At 61.1% G+C, this 19696-nt stretch overlaps 1 protein-coding gene across 1 annotated transcript in view; it reads right to left on the bottom strand.

The window, feature by feature from the left end:
* SND1 (staphylococcal nuclease and tudor domain containing 1) overlaps positions 1–19696 on the bottom strand; it is a 466768-nt gene that overhangs the window by 91578 nt on the left and 355494 nt on the right. Inside the window, exon 16 of the mRNA XM_074976653.1 lies at positions 2530–2639. Coding sequence (XP_074832754.1) covers positions 2530–2639 — 110 coding nt within the window. The remainder of the gene's footprint in view (positions 1–2529; positions 2640–19696) is intronic.

Raw genomic sequence — 19696 nt, 5'->3', positions numbered from 1 at the left:
GGTTGCTTTAACAACGTTATTTGCACCCTGTTCTTTCATTAATAAACCTTTAGATGTCAGACGCTGAAGGATGGGCCCAACGTGCTCCTGTGGGCGAGATCTGCGGTAGACGCTGACCTGGAAACGGGGGGCTGGAAGAACCTGTATGGATGTGGTGAGATCGGTTATCACCACCCCACCCCTGCGCAGAGCCGTGCTGCGTGAGACGCATTTGCTGCCTTACCGCGCCGGACCCCAGACTTGGGGTGTGAGGAGCCGTTTTATGCAATTTGTTCTGGTTTGGCCCTCTCAGCGGCGCCCAGGAAACCCAGTATCACAGCTGTGCATCACATGGGGCCACCAAGCCCATCTCATCTGACTTCCGGCACACGGCCAGCCACAGAACCTCGCCCACCCCTCCTGGAACAGACCAACCCCTCCACCCTCCTGGGGTACAGCTTCCACGCCCCCAGCCGCACTGCGCCCCGGGAGCCGGGGACGGAGACATGTGCCAGCACCATTTCTCAAGTGGCGCCAACTCTTCATGTCCTGCGTATGCACCACTGTGATGAGGTTCAGGGTCCCCCAAGCTCTGCACCCCAGCCGCAGGCAGGAGTGACTCACTCAGCAGGAGAACAGCGGGTATATTCGCCGACAGGACGCAGCGTCGTACAGAGGAGTCAGTGCAGCCGGCAGAGACAGCCAGTCCCATCCATGCTGGGGAGACGAGGCCCCCAGGGGCCCCCGGAGCCGGGGCCTGGCCCCCTCCTTTGTCTCTCTCTCCCAGCCCAGACTAACTGCTTCCAACTCCCAGTTCCAATTCAAACCCCTCAGGCTCCACCTCCTCCTTTGTCTCCAGTACAAAGGTGTTACCTGGTCATCAAGGTTACCCTCAGCAGGAGCCCCCACCCTCTGTGAGCCACTCACATACACACAGGTATCCCCCACTCCATCACATCCACTCACTGTGCACTTTTCCCAGCAGTGCCTCCCTGCCCCGAGCAGACGCCTGGCTGGCCTGGCTTGCGTCGCAGCACACAGCTGGACAGGACCCTGCCCACCCAGGGCTCGGCTCCAAAGAGCACACTACCTTCCCAGGACCAGCTCCCCCAGCACTGCCCCAGGCAAGCGTGGGGTAATCTCCAGCCCTGGCTGTACCCGCCAGGAGCCCGGGGCAGCCAGTCCCAGGCTTGAAGCTGCAAAGGCACAACAAGCTGCTGCTGCCCAGAGCCAAGATCACACGTAGCCTCTGATTCCTACCAGGGAACCGTAGTTCGGGCTGCCATGCAGGGCGCACAGCAGGACCTGTAGCTGGGAGCCAGCGCTGCTCAGCTTAGGCAAGGCCAGGCTCCTCTGACCCAGCTGCTCTCTACAACCCAGCAAGGGCCCCATTTGGCCTGGGCTGTTAGGAACTTTTCAGCTCACTGGCAAATATTTTTGTCCTGCTACCTCGGCACAACCGGGCATCAGAGTGGCAGCTCTGTGAGCAGCCGAGGAAGCCCAGATGCTGGTGGCTGGTGATGTGCTGTCTCCTCAAGGCTTCTGTCCAGCCAAAAGAGGAGCCAGCCCCCAAGCCCAGCCCAGCCCAGCCCAGCCCTCCTGGCTCCCAGGCAAGAGGGTGAGGCAGGGCTCTCTGTGGGGAGCAGGCTCAGACCAGAGGCAGTCTACACAGCATGGCTGGCCTTTAACTCTCGGGATCCCCTCTTAGCAAGGCTCCCCCACGCAGTGCCACCAGAGTGGCACCCGCCCACGCTGCAGACTGGACCTCCTGGGGCCGGTTCAGACCCCAGCAAAGCAAAACAAGGCTGGAGCCATGAGAGACAGCTCTCGAGCAAAGTCCAAGGGAGATGGCTGCCTGCCAGGGGCCATTGCCACAGCGTCTCTCCTTCCAGCCTGGCCCGCTGGCAGGCCTGGGGTGCCAGGCGGGGGAACTCAACCAACCAAGAATTGCTGTTTGTCTCCAGGAGGCGCAAGGGGCACAGTGAGGCAATTCTTAGAGGAAGTGGCGCAGCCCCTAGGATTTACCGGTGGGACCCAGAGGCTGCTCCCGCTGCTGGAAAGCCAAGCTCTGGAGAGGAGACTGTTCCAGTCTGAATGGTTAACTGCCAAGAGCAGCGAATAACGGCCCAAGGAAGCGCCGGACTCGGGCACGCGGCTCAGCAACCCTCCAAGGCACCAGCCCTGGGCACGCGGCTCAGCAACCCACCCCACCCCACCCCACCCTCCAAGGCACCAGCCCTGGGCATGCGGCTCAGCAACCCACCCCACCCCACCCTCCAAGGCACCAGGCCTGGGCATGCGGCGGCACCAGCTCTGAACGCAGGCGCTCTCCTGTGGCGCAGCGTCACTCGACCCACTTGGCAGGCCCCAGCAGAGCCCAGAGGTGCACCCGGAGCCCTGTCTCACCTGGGCTCAGCCAAGGCACTGCAGCACGGCCGCCCAACGGGGGAGCACGAGCACTGCCTACCAGCTGGGAGGCAAGGTGGAGCGCGAAGCAGCCTGGGCTGCCCCCGCATGTCTGGGAAGGGGACCGGGGGACAGAGGCCCTACCTCACGCTGCAGCACCAGCTCCTTGGTGAAGACGGTGGCCTCTTCGCTGAAGGGCTCTCCCTCCTGCACCAGACCGGGAAGGTTTCGCGCTCCACGGGGACACTCGATACCTGTGCAGGGTGACACAAACTCCGTGGTTAGGGGACAGGCCCTGCGGGTGGTGCGGTCTCACAGACACAAGGAATGGGCTGGCAGGAGGGGTGCGCAGCTGCCCAGGGGATCACAGCCAGAAGTGCGCTGCTAGCTGTCCCCGAGGATGGTACCTGGCGCAGAAAGAACCGTCCCCGCACACTCCCCCTGAGGGGCAGTGCAGTCAGGGACCCAGGTTCTATTCCGACTCCCCTGCCTAATGGGTGACCTAGGCACCCTGTGCCTCAATTTCCCCCTCCCTGTTAGTCCAACTGCCCATGGCTATGAGTGTCCTCCTGGACAGAGCCCAGAGCCTGGGTCCACAGCCACCTCCACCAGCCCACCCCCCCTGCTCCAGTAAGGCAGGCCGAGCTCTCGCTGTGCTGAGCCAGGCCCCTCTACTCCACTGGCTCCAAAGCTACCCAGCGACAAGGGATTTCCAGACCAGCAGCTGCTGCAGGGATCCTTGGGCTGAAACTCGGGGGCTGGCACAAAACTGCCTGAAGACATTCCTGTCTCCACGCCTGGCTTGGTGACTACAGCCCTGGGCATCACCACCATCTGAAACACAGGCCGGGTGGCTCAGGAGGGGGCATTGCACATAGCATGCCACAGTCCTTGCCTGCCCTGCGAGCGTGAGACCCTCTGCTTGCAAGCTAGGCAGGGCCCACGACTGGCATTAAACTATGGGGGGACGGGCGAGCCAATAGGAGCCCGGAGCCAGCAGGAATCTTTCCATCGACTTCAGGAACTTGGGATCTGCATCGAAATGCTGGGACCCCCCGAGGTTTCACGGGAAATGTTTATGGACAGGGAAGGTGCCCAGACACGACGGGGACGGGCACTAGCGCCCTGAGAGGAGCAGACAGCCAAGCCCTGTTGGCTTGGCTCTTCCAAGCCTGTCAGAACACAGCACCCAGGCCCCAGCAGAGAGAAGCAGAGCAGGAGCGCTGAAGACAATGCTCTGAGGATCAGAATAAGCGCACAAGTGGAGCGGGGACATCCTAACTCAGAGAGCACAGTTCTCGCAGGGCCAATTGGCTCCTAGTCACATGAAAGTCAGCAGCGAAGCCACGGCCTGTGTTCCCCCCGCCCCCAACACCAGGCACCCTTTTACTAACTCCCTCTCTCCCCCCCAGAAAGAGAACCCTGCTCAGCAAGCGCTGGCTGGCTTCTCCCACCTCCACACAGCACACTGATCAGCCGGGAAGATCGACTGAAATCTGGGGTGGAGGCTGGGGGCTTCCGCTCACCCCTGGCCCATTTCTGTACCACCAAGGTAAGCAGTAAGAAAGCTGGAGAAGCAAGTGCCAGGCCAGAACCCAAACGACCGGTTCAGTAACAGGACGGTGCCGTGCACTGGAGAACAACGGGCCACGGTGCATGAAGATACCCGAGTACAACCACTGCTGCACCAGTCACTGAGCACATGCCCTGCAAAACATCAGAGCAGCTTTGCTACCAGTGTGGGTAGGGGGAAATCCGCTCAGCTCCTCTGACCCCAGCGGCTGCCACCCTCGCTCCCAACAGCCTGGATGGCCACACGTGAGCCCAGAGGGCGCATGTCCAGCCCTCGTGAGTGGGAGAGGCAGCCAGAAGCCCCGTCTGTCCCCACGCGGGCAGCATACACCCAGGCGGCTATGGGCCGTGAAGGCGAGTGGCAAGAGGCCAGGTAGCTGCAGAGGTAGACACTCACCCAGCAAGCCCTGCACTGCAGCTCTGACTGGGCATCTGTCTCTCCACACAGGGCTCCCCAGGGGTCAATCGCCCGGCCAGGAGCCTGTGAACTGGCAGCCCCCACAGTGAGCTGCACGGCTGCTGCTGGGGCTTGGAGAAGCTTCGCCAAGCGTGAGCCCAGGCGGAGAGCAGCGCGCAGGCAGAGGCGAGACCCTCAGTGCTCCAGCAGGGGCTCTCCTCTCCCGGGGGCAGCTCACGCACTGCCACCAGCTGCCAGCGAATCCCGCTCCTGCGGGGTTGCGTTTGGACCACTGCGGGCTCAGCCGCTCAATAAGTGCTGCTTGGGTTCAGTGGGGCCGTGCCTGGAAGAGCTGGGCCACTTGTTGAGGTGGCAGACTGCAGGCAGCCAGGTTGGAAGGATGGCTGTTTCTCCGTGCCTCAGTTGCCCCTCTAGAAAGCCTGGTGGGGTTTGCTCACGTGTAGCTGTTGGATGCATGTGGAGGCTTTGCGGAAGGTGTTCTGGGGGTACGGAGTCGCTGCAGCTCCCTACGTTGCAGGGGCCTTGAGGCCATGTTTTCTGGAACATCTCTTCAGCAGCCAGGAGTGGAGTGGCCTGAGCTGGCTGCATGAGGGATTGCTCCAGAGATGCTGATGTGAATGCAGGGCCTAGGCCTGCCACAGGGATGGCTTCCCGCTGGCATGTGGGCTTGGCAGGAAGCTCCCAGCACTGGGGGCCAAGGAGGCAGCCGTGGTCAGTGGAGGCGGGGGGAGGGTACTGGGGGAAGATGGGGCCCAGCCCCTGGCAGGCAGCTGAGCTGGGCTAGGCTGTGTGAAGCCCATCCCCCTCCTGGCTGGCCTGAGCAGGTGGCATCTTGTACAGCAAAGGTACCTTTGCAGCCGGCTGTGGTCCCCAGAGCAGGGGCTCCGCTTGCCCCAACGTGCAGGCGTGTGATTTTTCTCTCTCACCCTGTTCTTTTTCTCTTTGGTAATAAACCTTTAGAGTTTAGACTGTAAAGGACTGGCCCAGCGCACTGTTTTGGGTAACCGATAAGTGTCTATTGACCTGGGACTGTGGCTGGACTCTTTGGTGCCTGGAAGAGTCAGTGTGGAGATGGTGATTAGGTTTAATAACCTCTCACCTGAGATAGGGGGTTGCTGGTTTGGGCTCTTTTAGTAGCTGGAGAATCTGTGGGTTTGCTGTGTAGCTTCTGGCTGGCCAATGGGGCTGGCAGAGGTGCTGTGGTGGCTGGTATGATTTGCCTTAGTGAGAAGGCAACCTCACCCAGGGATGTAAGTGGCCTGGATTTAAGAAAAGACACCCTGGGTTGATTCCCATAGCTGTGCCCAGAAACCCCATCCTATCACACGACTGGGAGGCAGAGAAAGCATAAACCAGGGCCCAGAGCCTGCTGAACATCTGACAGGAGATATCGCTGGAGGGACAGAGGCGATCCCAAGCCTGTTTAATAAGCGTGGATGATTTGGGGTTGTGCTTATTACCTTTAATAGCCGCCTTTGCTGGTAACTGACTGGGCACTGCCTGATAAGCCAGTATTAATTCTGCCATGTTATTACAGGCACAGAAGCAGGTCAAGTGTTTGTGCTACCCACCAGTCCCCACCCTTGCAAGTGGTAACTAAAAATAAACCAGGGGAAAAAACCGTACGAGTCACGTGCCAGTCCCAGGCCGCAAGGAGGACCTCCAAAGGAGGCGCCTGACAGCAAGAGGCAGCAGCCCTGTACTTTCGGGGTCAGCTGAGACCGCAGAAGGGACAAAGCTGCTGCAGACTCCCAGTTTTCGGGCTCTTCCTTCTGACTGTCACCCTGGCACCAGGCCAGCCACATTCCATTCACAGGCTCAGACCCACCGCTGGATTCTGCCACATGTGGGCCGGCAAAGGATGGAACTCACCGTGAAGGGGGATTAGAGAGACGCCAGTGCAAGAACATGCTAACAACCACCCCCACAAAACATACAGCACCACTGGCCAATGGAGACCAAGAGCAGTAATACGCGCAGCACTGCACCCAACACTGCAACGCGGCCACTTCTGGGGCGCAGCTGAGTGACTGTCCACGGTGACTAACCCAGAGATGGGGCAGGAAGGGAAAACCAGCTCAGGCATCCAGCGCTGCAAGGGGAACTCCCAGCTGGGCATGGGGAAACATTTCAGTCCACAAGCTGTGAGCAAAGCCTAATGGCCGGCTGCAGTGGACCAGAGTCACTCAGAGGTTCCAGCCCAGCAGCCCCCTCATTACCACCCAGTAACTGGTGCCATGCCCGTGAGTGCCAACGTGAACAGCGATGTCCAGGGCTCCCTCCAAGGCCAGCCAGGATGTAATCTGGGGCCTCCACAGCTCTGCCACCCACAGACAGGGCAAAGCCCTGGTTTGATCCTGCCCTTCCCAGGCTCAGCCTCACGCTGGGGCTGCACCCTCCGGAGCTGCCCATGTGCACGTACACAGACTGAGGCCTCAGGAGTTCCACAGGGAGCCAGCACAGGATGGGTTGGAGCCTCTTTTCCACATCCCAGCTGGCCCCATTCCTGCCCAGTGAGTGGCGCGGCCCCTGGGCCAGCCTAGCCCCTCTGAATGCAGCGCCTTCTTAACGCCAGGGAAGATCGGGCGCGTTCCTCCAGCTCGGAAGAAGGGCAGTGGGCCCAGGTTTGCCTTCCCACGCCTCCGGGGTGGGCTTTGCCGTCAGCTCAGCTCTGCCTGGCTGCACCTGCGCGAGCAGGACAGGCTCCCTCCAGCAGGCAGCGCTGCTCAGAACCGCTCGCTCTCCCTTGTGATTTAAAGCCGAAAGGCACCAGTTGATGAATTCCGTCCTTCCTGCATGTTGAGTGCCAGGAGTGCGGCTGTAAACCATCCACCGTGGCTGGGCTGTCTGGCGTGACAGGGTGTCTTGCACTCGGTACAGCTGTTTGTCTTCAGCTGCAGTGTAAGCACTGGTTGCAATAATGTTGCTGTCAGCATCCAGCATGAGGGAGGCAGAGCCCACTGAGGGTGAGAGACAGGCCCAGAGGGAGTGATGGGAGCCACCGAGTGCCAGCCCTGCCACGGATCCCATGCCCAGTGGCACCAGAGACCTGCAGCAGGCTCCATTCATTTCTCAGGTCTCGGATAGAGACAGTGCGGAGATGCCAAGCACAGAGCTGCCTAGTCCTGGCCACGAGCAAGCGTTAGCTCCACATCCACCATCCCTAAGAACAGCCACGCTGGTCAGACGAATGGCCCATCCAGCACACTGTCCTGTCTGTCAACAGTGGCAGTGCCAAGCTCCCCAGAGGGAATGAACAGACCAGGGGGAAACCCTTCCTTTGGTTTGTTTTACAGCTGTTACCTCTTCGCTTCATTGACAGCAAGAAGTCCCGTGGCACCTTACAGACTAACCGATATTTTGGAGCACAAGCTTCCGTGGACAAAGACCTGCTTCGTCAGACACATGAGCGGGGGATTCCAGAGGTGGGTTTAAACATATGGGCTTATGAAAAGGAGCTTTGACAAGGTCAGTTCAGTCACGGAGGATGTGGTTTTGGTATCATGTCTGTCTGCTGGCATTTGGAGAGGAAGATGATTATCTGTATCTGTGCAAATGTTTTCATGAGCTTTCACTGGTGACCCCTAGTTTGTGTGTTACGTGAAGGACAACATACCACTTTCCTATTCAAGTCCTCCTGTTAGAGCTCTTCACGAGCTCTCCCTTAGTCGTCTGAGGGAGGACGTCCAGTAGCCAGGGCTGACCGGCCAGGGTTTCTGGGCACAGCTCAAGAAATCAATCGAGGCACCTTTGTTTAAATCCTGGCTACTTACAGCCCAGGCTGAAATCTTCTTCTCACTAAGACAAATTCAGCCAGCCACAACGGCACTTCTGCCAGCCCCACCGGCCAGCCAGAAGCCACGCAAGCAAACCCACAGACTTCCCAGCTGCTCTACCAGCCCAGACCAACAATCCCCAAACTCAGGTGAGAGGCTCTTAAGCCTGTTTCACCAACACCCCACAGATTCCTCCAGACCCCACAGGGCCCAGCCCCAGACCCTGGTCAATATACGCTTGGATCTCACCCACAACACGCTCACCAATTCTTTAGATCTAATATCTGAAGATTTAATAATACCAAAGAAAGAGCAGGGCTGGCGAGAAGGACGGGTAGAGCAATACTTTACATGCATCAGTCACAGCTACTGGTGCAGCCAGCGATGTTATTTGCTGATTCCTGACAGTCTCTGAAAGTTCATTTCAGGTCACACAGATTCAGTCACTGGAGCGCTGTGGATCCGGCCCGCTGGGGTCCACGTGCTGGACATGGACCCGTGGAGACCACAAGACAAAAGATCCAAGATGAACACTGCTAAGTCCACACCATTGTTCTCTCTTCTTGCTTGTGTTCAAGGACAAAGCCCCGTCTTCTTCCCATACTCCCTTGAGGATTCACCCCGCCCCCCGACTCAGGGAGGCTGTTGTGGCAAACTGCCCTGGGGCGAGTCCCAGGAGACAGTCTCACATTTCTGAACTGGACCCGTTCCTTTGTTTCAGCCCAGGTCACTTGGCCCTTTGGCTGCATCCCAGTGACAAGTCCCAAGCATTTGGGGTGTGGATTTGGCATCTGAGCACCGGTTTATAGTCCATTCATCCTGGCTGGGGTGGAGTTCACACCTCCCATTGTGAAGCTTAGCACACAAACATTTTCTAACACAGCTACAGAGCTAAAAATCTATAACTTTACCGACATATATTGTGCCAACACACCAGTAGCACACACATATTCAGGGCATCATTGGCTTTCATTTGACACCGCACACAGCCCCACAGCAGAGTTTTTGGGACCAATAGCCACACTGGGCATTAAAGTGCCTTCCAGACCCATTATAAAAATCCAGCCATGTGACAAGTCAACTTATTCATCCCCTCAAAACAAAAAAGCAGTCATGTAGTGCTTTAAAGACCAACAAAATAGTTTAGTAGGTTATGAGCTTTTGTGGGACAGACCCACTTCTTCAGATCATACAGACTCAATATATAAAGCACAGAGGTCCAAAAATTGTTATCAAGGTTGGGAAATCAGAAGAGCAGAGGGATGGCGGGAGCGGGGTGTGGAAGTTGAGAGTTAAATAAAACACCAAAATATGCAAGAGTCCCCTTATCATGGGTCAGGTAATTGCTGTCCCTGTTCAAAGTACGGGTTAGTGTGTCGAATTTGAATACGAATGTTAGTTCTGAGCATTCCCTCTGCAGACGGTTGTTAAAGTCCCTTTTCAGTAGAACACAGACTTTCAGGTCTTTAGCAGAATGGCCCACTCCGTTAGAGTGCTGGCTGACAGGTTTGTGCATCTGGAGTTTTTTGATGTCTGTTCTATGTCCATTCCTTCTTTGTCGAAGAGTGTTTGCAGTCTGTCCTACGTACATGGTGTGTGGGCATCGTTGGCACATGATACACATGTTAGTTGAGGAACAGGAGAATGTGCCCGTGATTCTGTAATTACTGTGGTTAGGTCCAGTGATGGTATCTCCAGAATAGGCATGGGGCTAAAATTGGCAATGGGGCTTGTTGAAAGGAAAAGTTCCAGGATAGGTATCATTGTGGTCCCTCTGCTCTTCTGATTTGCCAAACTTGATAATTTTTCTGATTTGCCAAGCTTGAGAACAATTTTTGGACCTCTGTGCTCCATATATTGAGTCTGTTCTGGTCTGGCTGTGGTCTGAAGAAGTGGCTCTGTCCCACAAAAGCTCATCACCTAATAAATTATTTTGTTAGTCTTTAAAGTGCTCCATGACTGCTTTTTTGTTTTGATAGACTACAGACTAACACGGCTCTCTGTCATTATTCATCCCATCACCCATCCCCAGGGTCTGGCAAACAGACCCTTCCTTTGGTTTGTTTTACAGCTGTTACCTCTTAGCTTCCCTGGCGACCCCTAGTTTGTGTGTGTTACCTGAAAGAGAAACCACCACTTCCCTATTCATGCCCTCCCGTTAGAGACCTTAATCACCTCTCCCTTAGTTGTCTGGGGGAGGAGGTCCAGTAACGTGGGCATCTTGGGCCAATTCCCTGCTCTGCCGCTGGGTTCATCAGGTGACCTTGGCAGTGTCACGGTTTCTGTGCTTCAGTGGAGGCCCAGTTCCAACTGCAAGGGCCAGACAAGTGCCACAAGCCCCAGCAGCAACAGCTGCAAATTCTGCCCTTCTCCACCCTACACGTGCATGCTGCGCCCGCACCACGAACCTAAGAACCAACCTCCCTCCAACTAGCCCATCACATTGCTCCTGACTCAGGTATCTTCCTTCTGCTTTCCCCCACGCTTCCGCCTGGCTCTGGCTTTAAGGGCAGTAATTACAATGGAACTGCGCCTCTGGCCCTCCCCGTGGCACTTGGGACAGGACAGTACAGGCCAGGCTGAGGCCAGTGGCTCCAGCAGCACAAGGGAGGGCTAAGGGCGCTGCTGAAATAAAGGTGTGAGGTTTTAGCGAGGCAGTGGAAAGAGTTGTGTGCCTGGAGCCAGGGTGTGGGGAGAGGGTGGGGCCCAATCCACGCAGCTACCTCTACTGTCTGTCACAAAGGCCAGGCCAAGGGCCAGCACCGTCCACTCCCACTGAGTCAAGGACATTCATGTAGCTTGGTACCTCTCGGGACGCAGCACCGCATCACCCCCAGCTACAAACCCAGGGGCCATCTTCCACAGGGACCTGCAGCACCAAGTCCCACGTCAGCTGTAATTCTGACCTTCCCCACAGGCAGCCCATCTCCCTTCAGCGTGCGTGAATCCCTCCTGGGTTAGGGCTGCACCAGCACCTGGGCGCAAGGTGCAGATGGAGAGAAAGCTGGTCTCAGAGGCAGCGAGACTCAGCGACCAAAATGCACCAATCAAAATCCTAGTGCAAGCCCAAGATGAGCACTGACTCTGCTCAGAGCAGCAATTCAACCCCCAGCCGCTGCCAGCCCCGTAAATGCAGATCCCTGTGACCCATCACTCCCAGACTGGCGCCGACCGGCTGAATGATGCGCCTCACTCTGTGGTGGTACTTGGAAAAGTTACAGGGAAGGGGGCGAAGTTCAACTGCCTGTAGCCCTGGGGTCAGCACTAAAGCCAGCACCCCCAAGTGCTGAATCTGTGCAGCTCCCGATGGTGGGTGAGGGAACAGTCAGCGGCAGTAACAAGGGGAACGCCTGAAGTGTGCAACATGCACCTGCCCGCCCAGCCCAGCCCAGCCCCCTGCAAGAACTAGGGAGCCCATCTAAGGCCCACTTGTAGCCAGCTCTCCATGACGCTGAGCTGCAAAAACCCCCTTGGAAGGGGCCTTTAGAGAGAGGAGGGCGGTTCAGAATGAAGAGCCAGGCTTGACCCCTGGGGATTCCCACCCACACGCAGACCACAGGCCAGGTGACGTGAACCTGAGGGCACTCCAGGAACAGAAAGCGTCGTTTCTCCAGCACCAGGGGAAAAGGACAGGCCCAGAGACCTGCAGTGAAACCGAGGGGGTGCAGCAAGGAGCCCCAAACAACCCCACCAACTGCTCTTCTGCCGGGGATGCGTCCCTAGCGGGCACGGGGCTGGTGAAGCACCGCAGATGAGATGAGGTCAAGATACAGCAAGGGGGCAGAAGAATCCGCTCTGGTCTCTGGAGGCTGTTGGAGTGGGGGAACCCCAGCCCGCCTGACCTGAGACAGGCGGTTCCCGGAGCACGTCACAGCTGGGATTTCACAGCGCTGGGGCAGGCGGGATGTTTGACAGGCGGGTGAGCTAAACGGGCAAAGCCCAAGGCCGTGAGGCAAGTAGCAGAGGCAAGACCAGAACCCCAGAACGCCCGAGTGCCTGTCCGCGCTGTGTTCCCGGCAAAGGTGGGATAGGAACCCAGCCCCTAAGGGGTCACCCGCCGGCGGAGCTAACATGCAGCTCTCCACCAACACAAGGGCTGCACATGACCCCTGCCCCTGCCCCAGGTAGATGAGCACAGCCTGCAGTGCTTCTGCCAGGGGGTGAGGTTTTGCCCACTCAGATCAGCCACCAGCCTCGTTCTGAACAGTCACCCCGAGCCTCTCCAGGCCTCACCCACGCCAAGCACCCCTTCCCAGGACGCATGGCAGCCCCTCGGCTGGCCCTGCCCAGCAGGCCTGGCCCCGGGCTCGCAGCACAAAACGCGTCCGGATGAAGAAGGCGAATGAACCAGAGGGAAAAGTGCTTTCTGCGCAATAGCTCCCCTGGCTCCCCACGTATTAGGGGCCCTGGGGAGAGTGGCGCAGGTTGGCTTCCGTGGCGGATGTTTCCAGCCTAGCACATGACTGCAAGGTGAGCAAGTGGGGCAGGATGGGGGCTGCACCCGGGAACCAAGCATGAGCCCAGCCCCAACACGCTTGCCTCCCGGCCAGGCTGGCAGGAAGGAGTCTCAGCTGGAGCCACAGTTCAAGGTGCGAAGGCAGGCCATGCCCTGGCCGGCTCCTGGAGAACAGAGGTGGCAGCGGCTCCCAGCGACAGGCCAGGGGCCAGCATGCCCATCCTGCCAGCTGCCCCAGGCACGTGCCGAGGCGCCGGACGGGCCCACTTGGCTGGGAGGCAGAGGCAGTGGTGCTCACACCCTGGGAACGAATGGGAGGGACTGAACCGCTGTCACCTGCTCAAGCCCCCAGCCAGGGCCAGCCGGGGAGTGCAGGGGGAAAGGGGACTCGTCACCTGCTCAAGCCCCCAGCCAGGGCCAGCCGGGGAGTGCAGGGGGAAAGGGGACTCGTCGCCTGCTCAAGCCCCCAGCCAGGGCCAGCCGGGGAGTGCAGGGGGAAAGGGGACTCGTCACCTGCTCAAGCCCCCAGCCAGGGCCAGCCGGGGAGTGCAGGGGGAAGGGGACTCGTCACCTGCTCAAGCCCCCAGCCAAGGCCAGCCGGGGAGTGCAGGGGGAAAGGGGACTTGTCACCTGCTCAAGCCCCCAGACAGGGCCAGCCGGGGAGTGCAGGGGGAAGGGGACTCGTCATCTGCTCAAGCCCCCAGCCAGGGCCAGCCGGGGAGTGCAGGGGAAGGGGGGGGACTCCTCGCCGCTTTGCCCCGCCGGGCTGTTAGCCGGGGCTCCTTGTGCTGCTCAGCCTCCCGTGCTGCTGCCCTCAGCCTCCCCCCACTGCAGCCAGCAGCACCTCACCCATTGCTCCCTTCTCCCCAGCAGACAGCCGGGGACGCAGCCTGCGCCTGCTCCCCCAGCGGGCTGCCATGGCCGGCCAAGCCAGAGTCTGTCCAGGAAACGCCCTGTCTGCACGCAGGTTGCTTCGACCTGAGCACTGCCCCCAGCCCGGATCCCCAGGGCACGCCAACACGGCTGCAGTGCGCAGGCCGGGAGGCTGCACGCTCACCCTGGAGGGCAGCGGGGGTTTGGGTGGGGCTCTGCCCAGCCTGGGGCCCTAGTGAAGGCATGCAAGGAGCCTGGGCCAGGCCTGTGGATCAGGCCCCTTTAAGTCATCTCCCTATGAGCCCCCAGGCAGCAGCACAGAAGGAAGCAAAGGCTGGGACTGTGGGTGCAGCCATCCCAGGTCGCAGAGCGGGGCCAGCGCTGCCCTGGGGCTGAACTCTTGAAGCGCGGCTGCAACCCCCCCGACCACTGCTTGCTCCCAGCCGAGGGCAAGCGCAGCTCCCGGGCCCAAATACAGGACAGGGAGATACGGGGGGAGGGGCAGCTCCTCCTGGCTCCACCAAACCCTGGGCAGCCAGCGCTCACTGCGCCCCCCCCAAGCCCTGGGAGGGGGTGACCCGCAGGAGCTCCCCCCGCTCGCCCCAAGAGCCTAAACAAGGGACAATTCGTCCCTTTTGAAAAATAAGCGGGGATGCCGTTTGGCGCCCGATGTGGGGCCGCCCTGCCCAGCACGGGATGGGCAGTCGCCTCCCCCAGCCTGGCCCCTCCCCAGCACTCTGGCGCCAGCGCAGAGGGAGGGTGATGAGCGGCCTGTGCCCAGGTCAGAGCAGGCCTGGCTGGGGGACGGCCTGTGTCTCTGGCACCGAGGGGGCGTTTCGACGCGAGCTCCCTGGCTGCAGCGTGCAAGGAGGCCTCTGTCCTCCGCCATGTCTCCCTGCTCCGGATGAGCCTCCCCTCCGCAGCACCGCCCTGGGCCTCCGGCTGTGCTCCCACCCCCCACGCCAGGGCCAGGGCTACTTGCTGCTCCTCTCCCTCCAGAGCGCACGGCCCCCCGTCCCACACGCAGAGCCAGGCACGCTCTGCGGGAGGGACAGCCAGTGTGCGTGCCCCCCCGGCCGCGCCTCATTCCCAGCACAGCTCTCTTCCTTCCTCACTCCCGGCCAGTCCCACCCACAGCTGGAGAGCTGCACACCAGGGCTCGGGGCTTAGCCGGGGAAGGGAGAGCTAGAGCCACAGGCCTGCTAGGAGCACAGCCTTTTGGGCAGCTCTGCCCGGGCACCTCCTGCCAGGCGCGCTCCCCAGGCCTCCGAACGAGCACGGGGTCCTGCCTTGGAGGGAGGGCAAAGCGGCAGCCAGGCACCCTCCCGCTGACCTGAATTAGGAGGAGGATTTCCCTCCACTGCCTTCACGCCTCGATGACTCGCACCAAGTCGAGCGGCAAACGGAGACTCGGACGCGTGGCTGGAGAGTCACCAGGCAGCCTGTGGGCACCGGACCCGCAGCAGAGCCTGCCTGGTGCTCGGGGACGAGGGCACTGTGGCCAGGGGAGGGGACCATTGCTCGCTGCAGGCAGAGCCCACTCCTGGGGTTCCTCAAAGTGCCTAGAGCCAGCAGCCAAGGGCCTGGCCCTGCTGCCCCGGGCACCGTGCCAGCGAACTCTCCCCCTGCCCACACAGGGCGAAGGAGGGAACAGCACCTCCCCACTACAGCTGGGCAGCAGCAAAAGCGAGTGACCTGAGCAAGGGCACAGGGTGACTGGGGCGGGGCTGGAGAGCCAACCCAGAGCTGCCCAGGGCTCTAAGCACCTGAGCCCTGCCTGGCCCCCTCCTCAGTACATTGCGAGGCTCCTGGCGCGTTGGTTCTGTGAACTCAGAGCTACTCGTGACAGACGCCTTGCAGGGGCCAGGCTCCGAACTCCGGCCACGAGCCAGCAGCCCAGGCGCAGGCTGTGCTAGCTCCAGGGCAGGACTCCTGGCCCCAGCACCCACAGCCGTAGGTCTCACAGTGGAATGTTTTACCAGCTTCTCCTCCCGTTGGGGGCAGATTTTTACCTGGCTTTACACTGATCCCACTGGTAGCCACTGGCACATTCGGGGAGACTGGAGGGTCTGGCAGCAAACACCAGAGCCAGGCAAGAGAGGCCTTGCTGCCCCTGGCCAGAACCACGGCACACGGTCCAACAGCTGAAGCTGCCTGTGGTACAGAGCTCGGCCCCACAGCCCCGGTGCCCTGTAGAACCTGGCTGGCTTTCGGCTGGTTCTTGGTCAAGGAGGTCTGTCCAGGAGGTCACGTTCTACACCTGCTCCATTCCAGGCTGCCTACCATGCCTCATCTCCCTGCGCCACCAGCGAGCAGGCTGGCAGGTGTAGCTGGGAAGCTGTGCTCCAGGGGAAGGGCTTGCCAGTAACGCTGTCCTGCCCAACGCCCCCGGCCCAGCAGCTCGGAGACACACAGGCTCTGCAGGCAGCGCTACACGCACAGCGAACAGATGGGCACGTCTGGCAGCCGGGAGGAATCTGCTTCTCGCCGAAATCAAAGCGAGCTGAAATTTGCGTTTTGCTGCACATTTGCGTCCAGTTGGACCAGAGCAGACGCATCAGCCAGGCTGTCCAACACGATCAGCTGCTCCGGGCCCCGCTCTGCAAGGCCGGGCCGCAGCCGCTCCGGGCCCCGCTCTGCAAGGCCGGGCCGCAGCCGCTCCGGGCCCCGCTCTGCAAGGCCGGGCCGCAGCCGCTCCGGGCCCCGCTCTGCAAGGCCGGGCCGCAGCCGCTCCGGGCCCCGCTCTGCAAGGCCGGGCCGCAGCCGCTCCGGGCCCCGCTCTCAAGACAGGCTGCCCTGCTTCACCCTATGGCACAATCCATGAGAGGGAGGCTGGGAAATAACATGGCCCCAGATTGTGAGGGATTTGTAAGTTGGTCTCACCTGCAGGGGAGGAATTTGGAGCCATCTTGTTCCCTGCCCCAGAAGGCAGAGAAATTACAAAGCGAAGCCAATATTTTGTGGGACTTGCAAACTCTTGTGCTCCCTCTGCAGCAGCAGTAGAAAAGGGGAAACGTTTGGCCGCTAATTGGCTCGAATGATGGTGAGTTAAAATGAAATTTTAGAAGCAGCTGAGAGAACATCCAAGCTCTTAAATCAGCAGCTGAAAAGCGCAGCATTTTTACAGTGCAGCTAATGCCCCAAGCCTCGTATGCCGGCTGGAGAAAGGCGTGCTGGGAACGCCAGCTGGGGATGCCTCTGCAGCACCTCACCCCCACAACAGCCTGCACAGCAAACCAGGGGCCCTGCACCAGCAGGAGGGCCGGGGAGCACCCAGCAAGTCGCCAGCCACTGAAGTTCAGCTGCCCTGGGATGCCAGCAGGGCTGTGGCAGCTCGACTCCGGCACTGCCCCTGGGAAGCCAGGTGGTGTTACTCCCAGCTGAAGAGCGCTGCAGTTGAGAGTGCTGCAGAGCTGGGCTGCCACATCTCTCCCCGGGGCCTCAGAATAACTCCGCCACAAATCAGTTTTACTAAACACTTGCTCAGGCAGCGGCTCTGCCAGGAAGACTAAGCTTATGTAAGGCAGCGAGCCCAGTGCGAGGGGGCAGGGTGACGCAGGAGCGCTTGCCAGGCCGCCCCCAGCGTGAGCGCGCAGCAAACGGGGAGCTGCCGTGCCAGGAGCCCCGGGGAGGTCAGGCCGCCCGGTCGCTCCCTTCCGCTTGGCCTGACCTGACTCAAGACACGGCTGTCGGCCAGGAGGGAAGGGAGGAGTGCTGGGCAGCAAGGGGGCTGTGCGCCTTGGCAGTGCATTCTTGTGTCACCTGTTCACTGGGCAGCTCCACCTGCGTACGTGCTCCAGATCAGAGCTCTGAGCAGAAACCTTTTACCACCAGATCCTTCTCGCTTCCCTGGGGCACTTCACCCCTTGCCCTGCCCCCGCGCCACTCACCCAGCACACTCCCACTGAGAAGCTGACCCAGCTAGCCAGCGGAGGTGTGAGATGGGGAGAGGGAGGCCAGCCAGGCCCACTGGGCAGCACCGCTGGACTCTGGAGGTGGGCTGGATGGCCTGCCTGGTGCACCCATGAGTAAGGTCAGCGTGGCGGTCTGATAAAAGCCAGTGCGCCGATGGGCCACGAGACAACTCGCAGCAGCGTTTGCTAACAGGCTATGAACCGCACACTCCAGGGCACGAGCCACGTGCTCACTGCAAGGGGCAGGAAGGAACCTCCCTGGGGGCCAGGTTCCGTAACTGTCCACTAGGTCTCTGGCAACTGCCTCCAAAGCAGCAAGCCCCCGGCCCGGCTGAAATAGGACGCTGGGGGCCTGGGCCTGCTAGTAACGTCTAGGATGGCCGCACCCCTCGGAGACTAACCCCGTCCTCGTCACCTCGGGGCAGGACGCCCTGCCGAGGACCTGCCAGGCTGTGGGCCAGGCTCGGTGGCCTGTTGCATTTCTCTGAAGCACGAGAGCCGGCTGTCCCAGAGGGAAGGAGGAGAAGGATGTGACGACAAGCAGGTCCTGCAGGACAGACGCACGGCTCATGTGGGGCGAAGCAATGCCCCACCCCCAATGGGACAGAGGGGTACCCATGGAGCAGCACAAGGCCTGCCATCTCCAGCCAAGCAGGCCGGAGAGATCTGGCTGCGACGACTGCCTCTGTGCTGCAAGGCACATGGAAGTGTAACTCTGCCCCCACGCCTCTGAGGTCCCTGGCAAACCTCTCCAGCACCAAGACTTCAATGGGGCATGAGTGGGGCCATGGGGAGAACCCGCCGGGTGCACCAGGGCTTCCAAACCGCTGGCTGCCGCGCCCCTGCGTCCTCAAGCACCAGGACCTGAGCCCTGAGCCCACGAGCGCTGCACGGGGGGGACCTCGGGCTGGGACCCAGCAAGCCACGCTGAGAGGAAGTTCCCCTCTTCCACCGCAGGCTGCCAGCAGTGCAGAGCGCTCCTCAGCCTCTCTCAGCCAGGCCGGGCGAGCTGGGGCTCTGTGGCGCCCCTGGGAGGCCTGCGCTGGGATCACGAAGCACGGCGTGCAAGCCGAAGGGGGAGGAATCACCCGCCCAGCTTCACGCCACACGCTGTGCCCGCCGCGAGATGGATGGGAATTTTCCAGCAAAGCATTTAATAAACTTTGGAGCTGGCTGGCTTAGCAACTTCACCAGCAGACTATTCCAGCCAGTCTGGCCACTCTATTACAGCCAGTGCCCCATGGGGGCACCGTTCACCCCACGCGGGCCAGCGACCATGCACGCCACGCCCCTGCCCCCTCTCCCGGAGGCAGAGGGGTTACCAAGCGGCAGCTCCCCCACAGTTCAAACGTCTCCAGAGAAACTGCTCCCTCATTTACCCCGAGCGCCCAGAGTGCAGGGGCTCCTCATCAGACACAAACCCCATGCCCAGGGCTGAGCGCAGCCAGGGTCGGGGCTGGAGGGGAGCGAGCATTCCCAGGCGGGGAGCAGGGTCGGGGCTGGAGGGGAGCGAGCATTCCCAGGCGGGGAGCAGAGTCGGGGCTGGAGGAGAGCGAGCACTCCCAGGCGGGGAGCAGGGTCGGGGCTGGAGGGGAGCGAGCACTCCCAGGCGGGGAGCAGGGTCGGGGCTGGAGGAGAGCGAGCATTCCCAGGCGGGGAGCAGAGTCGGGGCTGGAGGGGAGCGAGCACTCCCAGGCGGGGAGCAGGGTCGGGGCTGGAGGGGAGCGAGCACTCCCAGGCGGGGAGCAGGGTCGGGGCTGGAGGGGAGCGAGCACTCCCAGGCGGGGAGCAGGGTCAGGGCTGGAGGAGCGCGAGCATTCCCAGGCAGGGAGCAGGGTCGGGGCTGGAGGAGCGCGAGCATTCCCAGGCGGGGAGCAGGGTCGGGGCTGGAGGGGAGCGAGCACTCCCAGGCGGGGAGCAGGGTCGGGGCTGGAGGAGCGCGAGCATTCCCAGGCGGGGAGCAGGGTCGGGGCTGGAGGAGAGCGAGCACTCCCAGGCGGGGAGCAGGGTCGGGGCTGGAGGGGAGCGAGCATTCCCAGGCGGGGAGCAGGGTCGGGGCTGGAGGGGAGCGAGCACTCCCAGGCGGGGAGCAGGGTCGGGGCTGGAGGGGAGCGAGCACTCCCAGGCGGGGAGCAGGGTCGGGGCTGGAGGGGAGCGAGCACTCCCAGGCGGGGAGCAGGGTCGGGGCTGGAGGGGAGCGAGCACTCCCAGGCGGGGAGCAGGGTCGGGGCTGGAGGGGAGCGAGCACTCCCAGGCGGGGAGCAGGGTCGGGGCTGGAGGAGCGCGAGCACTCCCAGGCGGG

Source organism: Carettochelys insculpta, chromosome 1 (assembly GCF_033958435.1).
Source record: "Carettochelys insculpta isolate YL-2023 chromosome 1, ASM3395843v1, whole genome shotgun sequence".
Lineage (NCBI taxonomy): Eukaryota > Metazoa > Chordata > Testudines > Carettochelyidae > Carettochelys > Carettochelys insculpta.
Note: the sequence above shows the minus strand (reverse complement) of the source record. Positions and strands in the feature narration are given on the sequence as shown.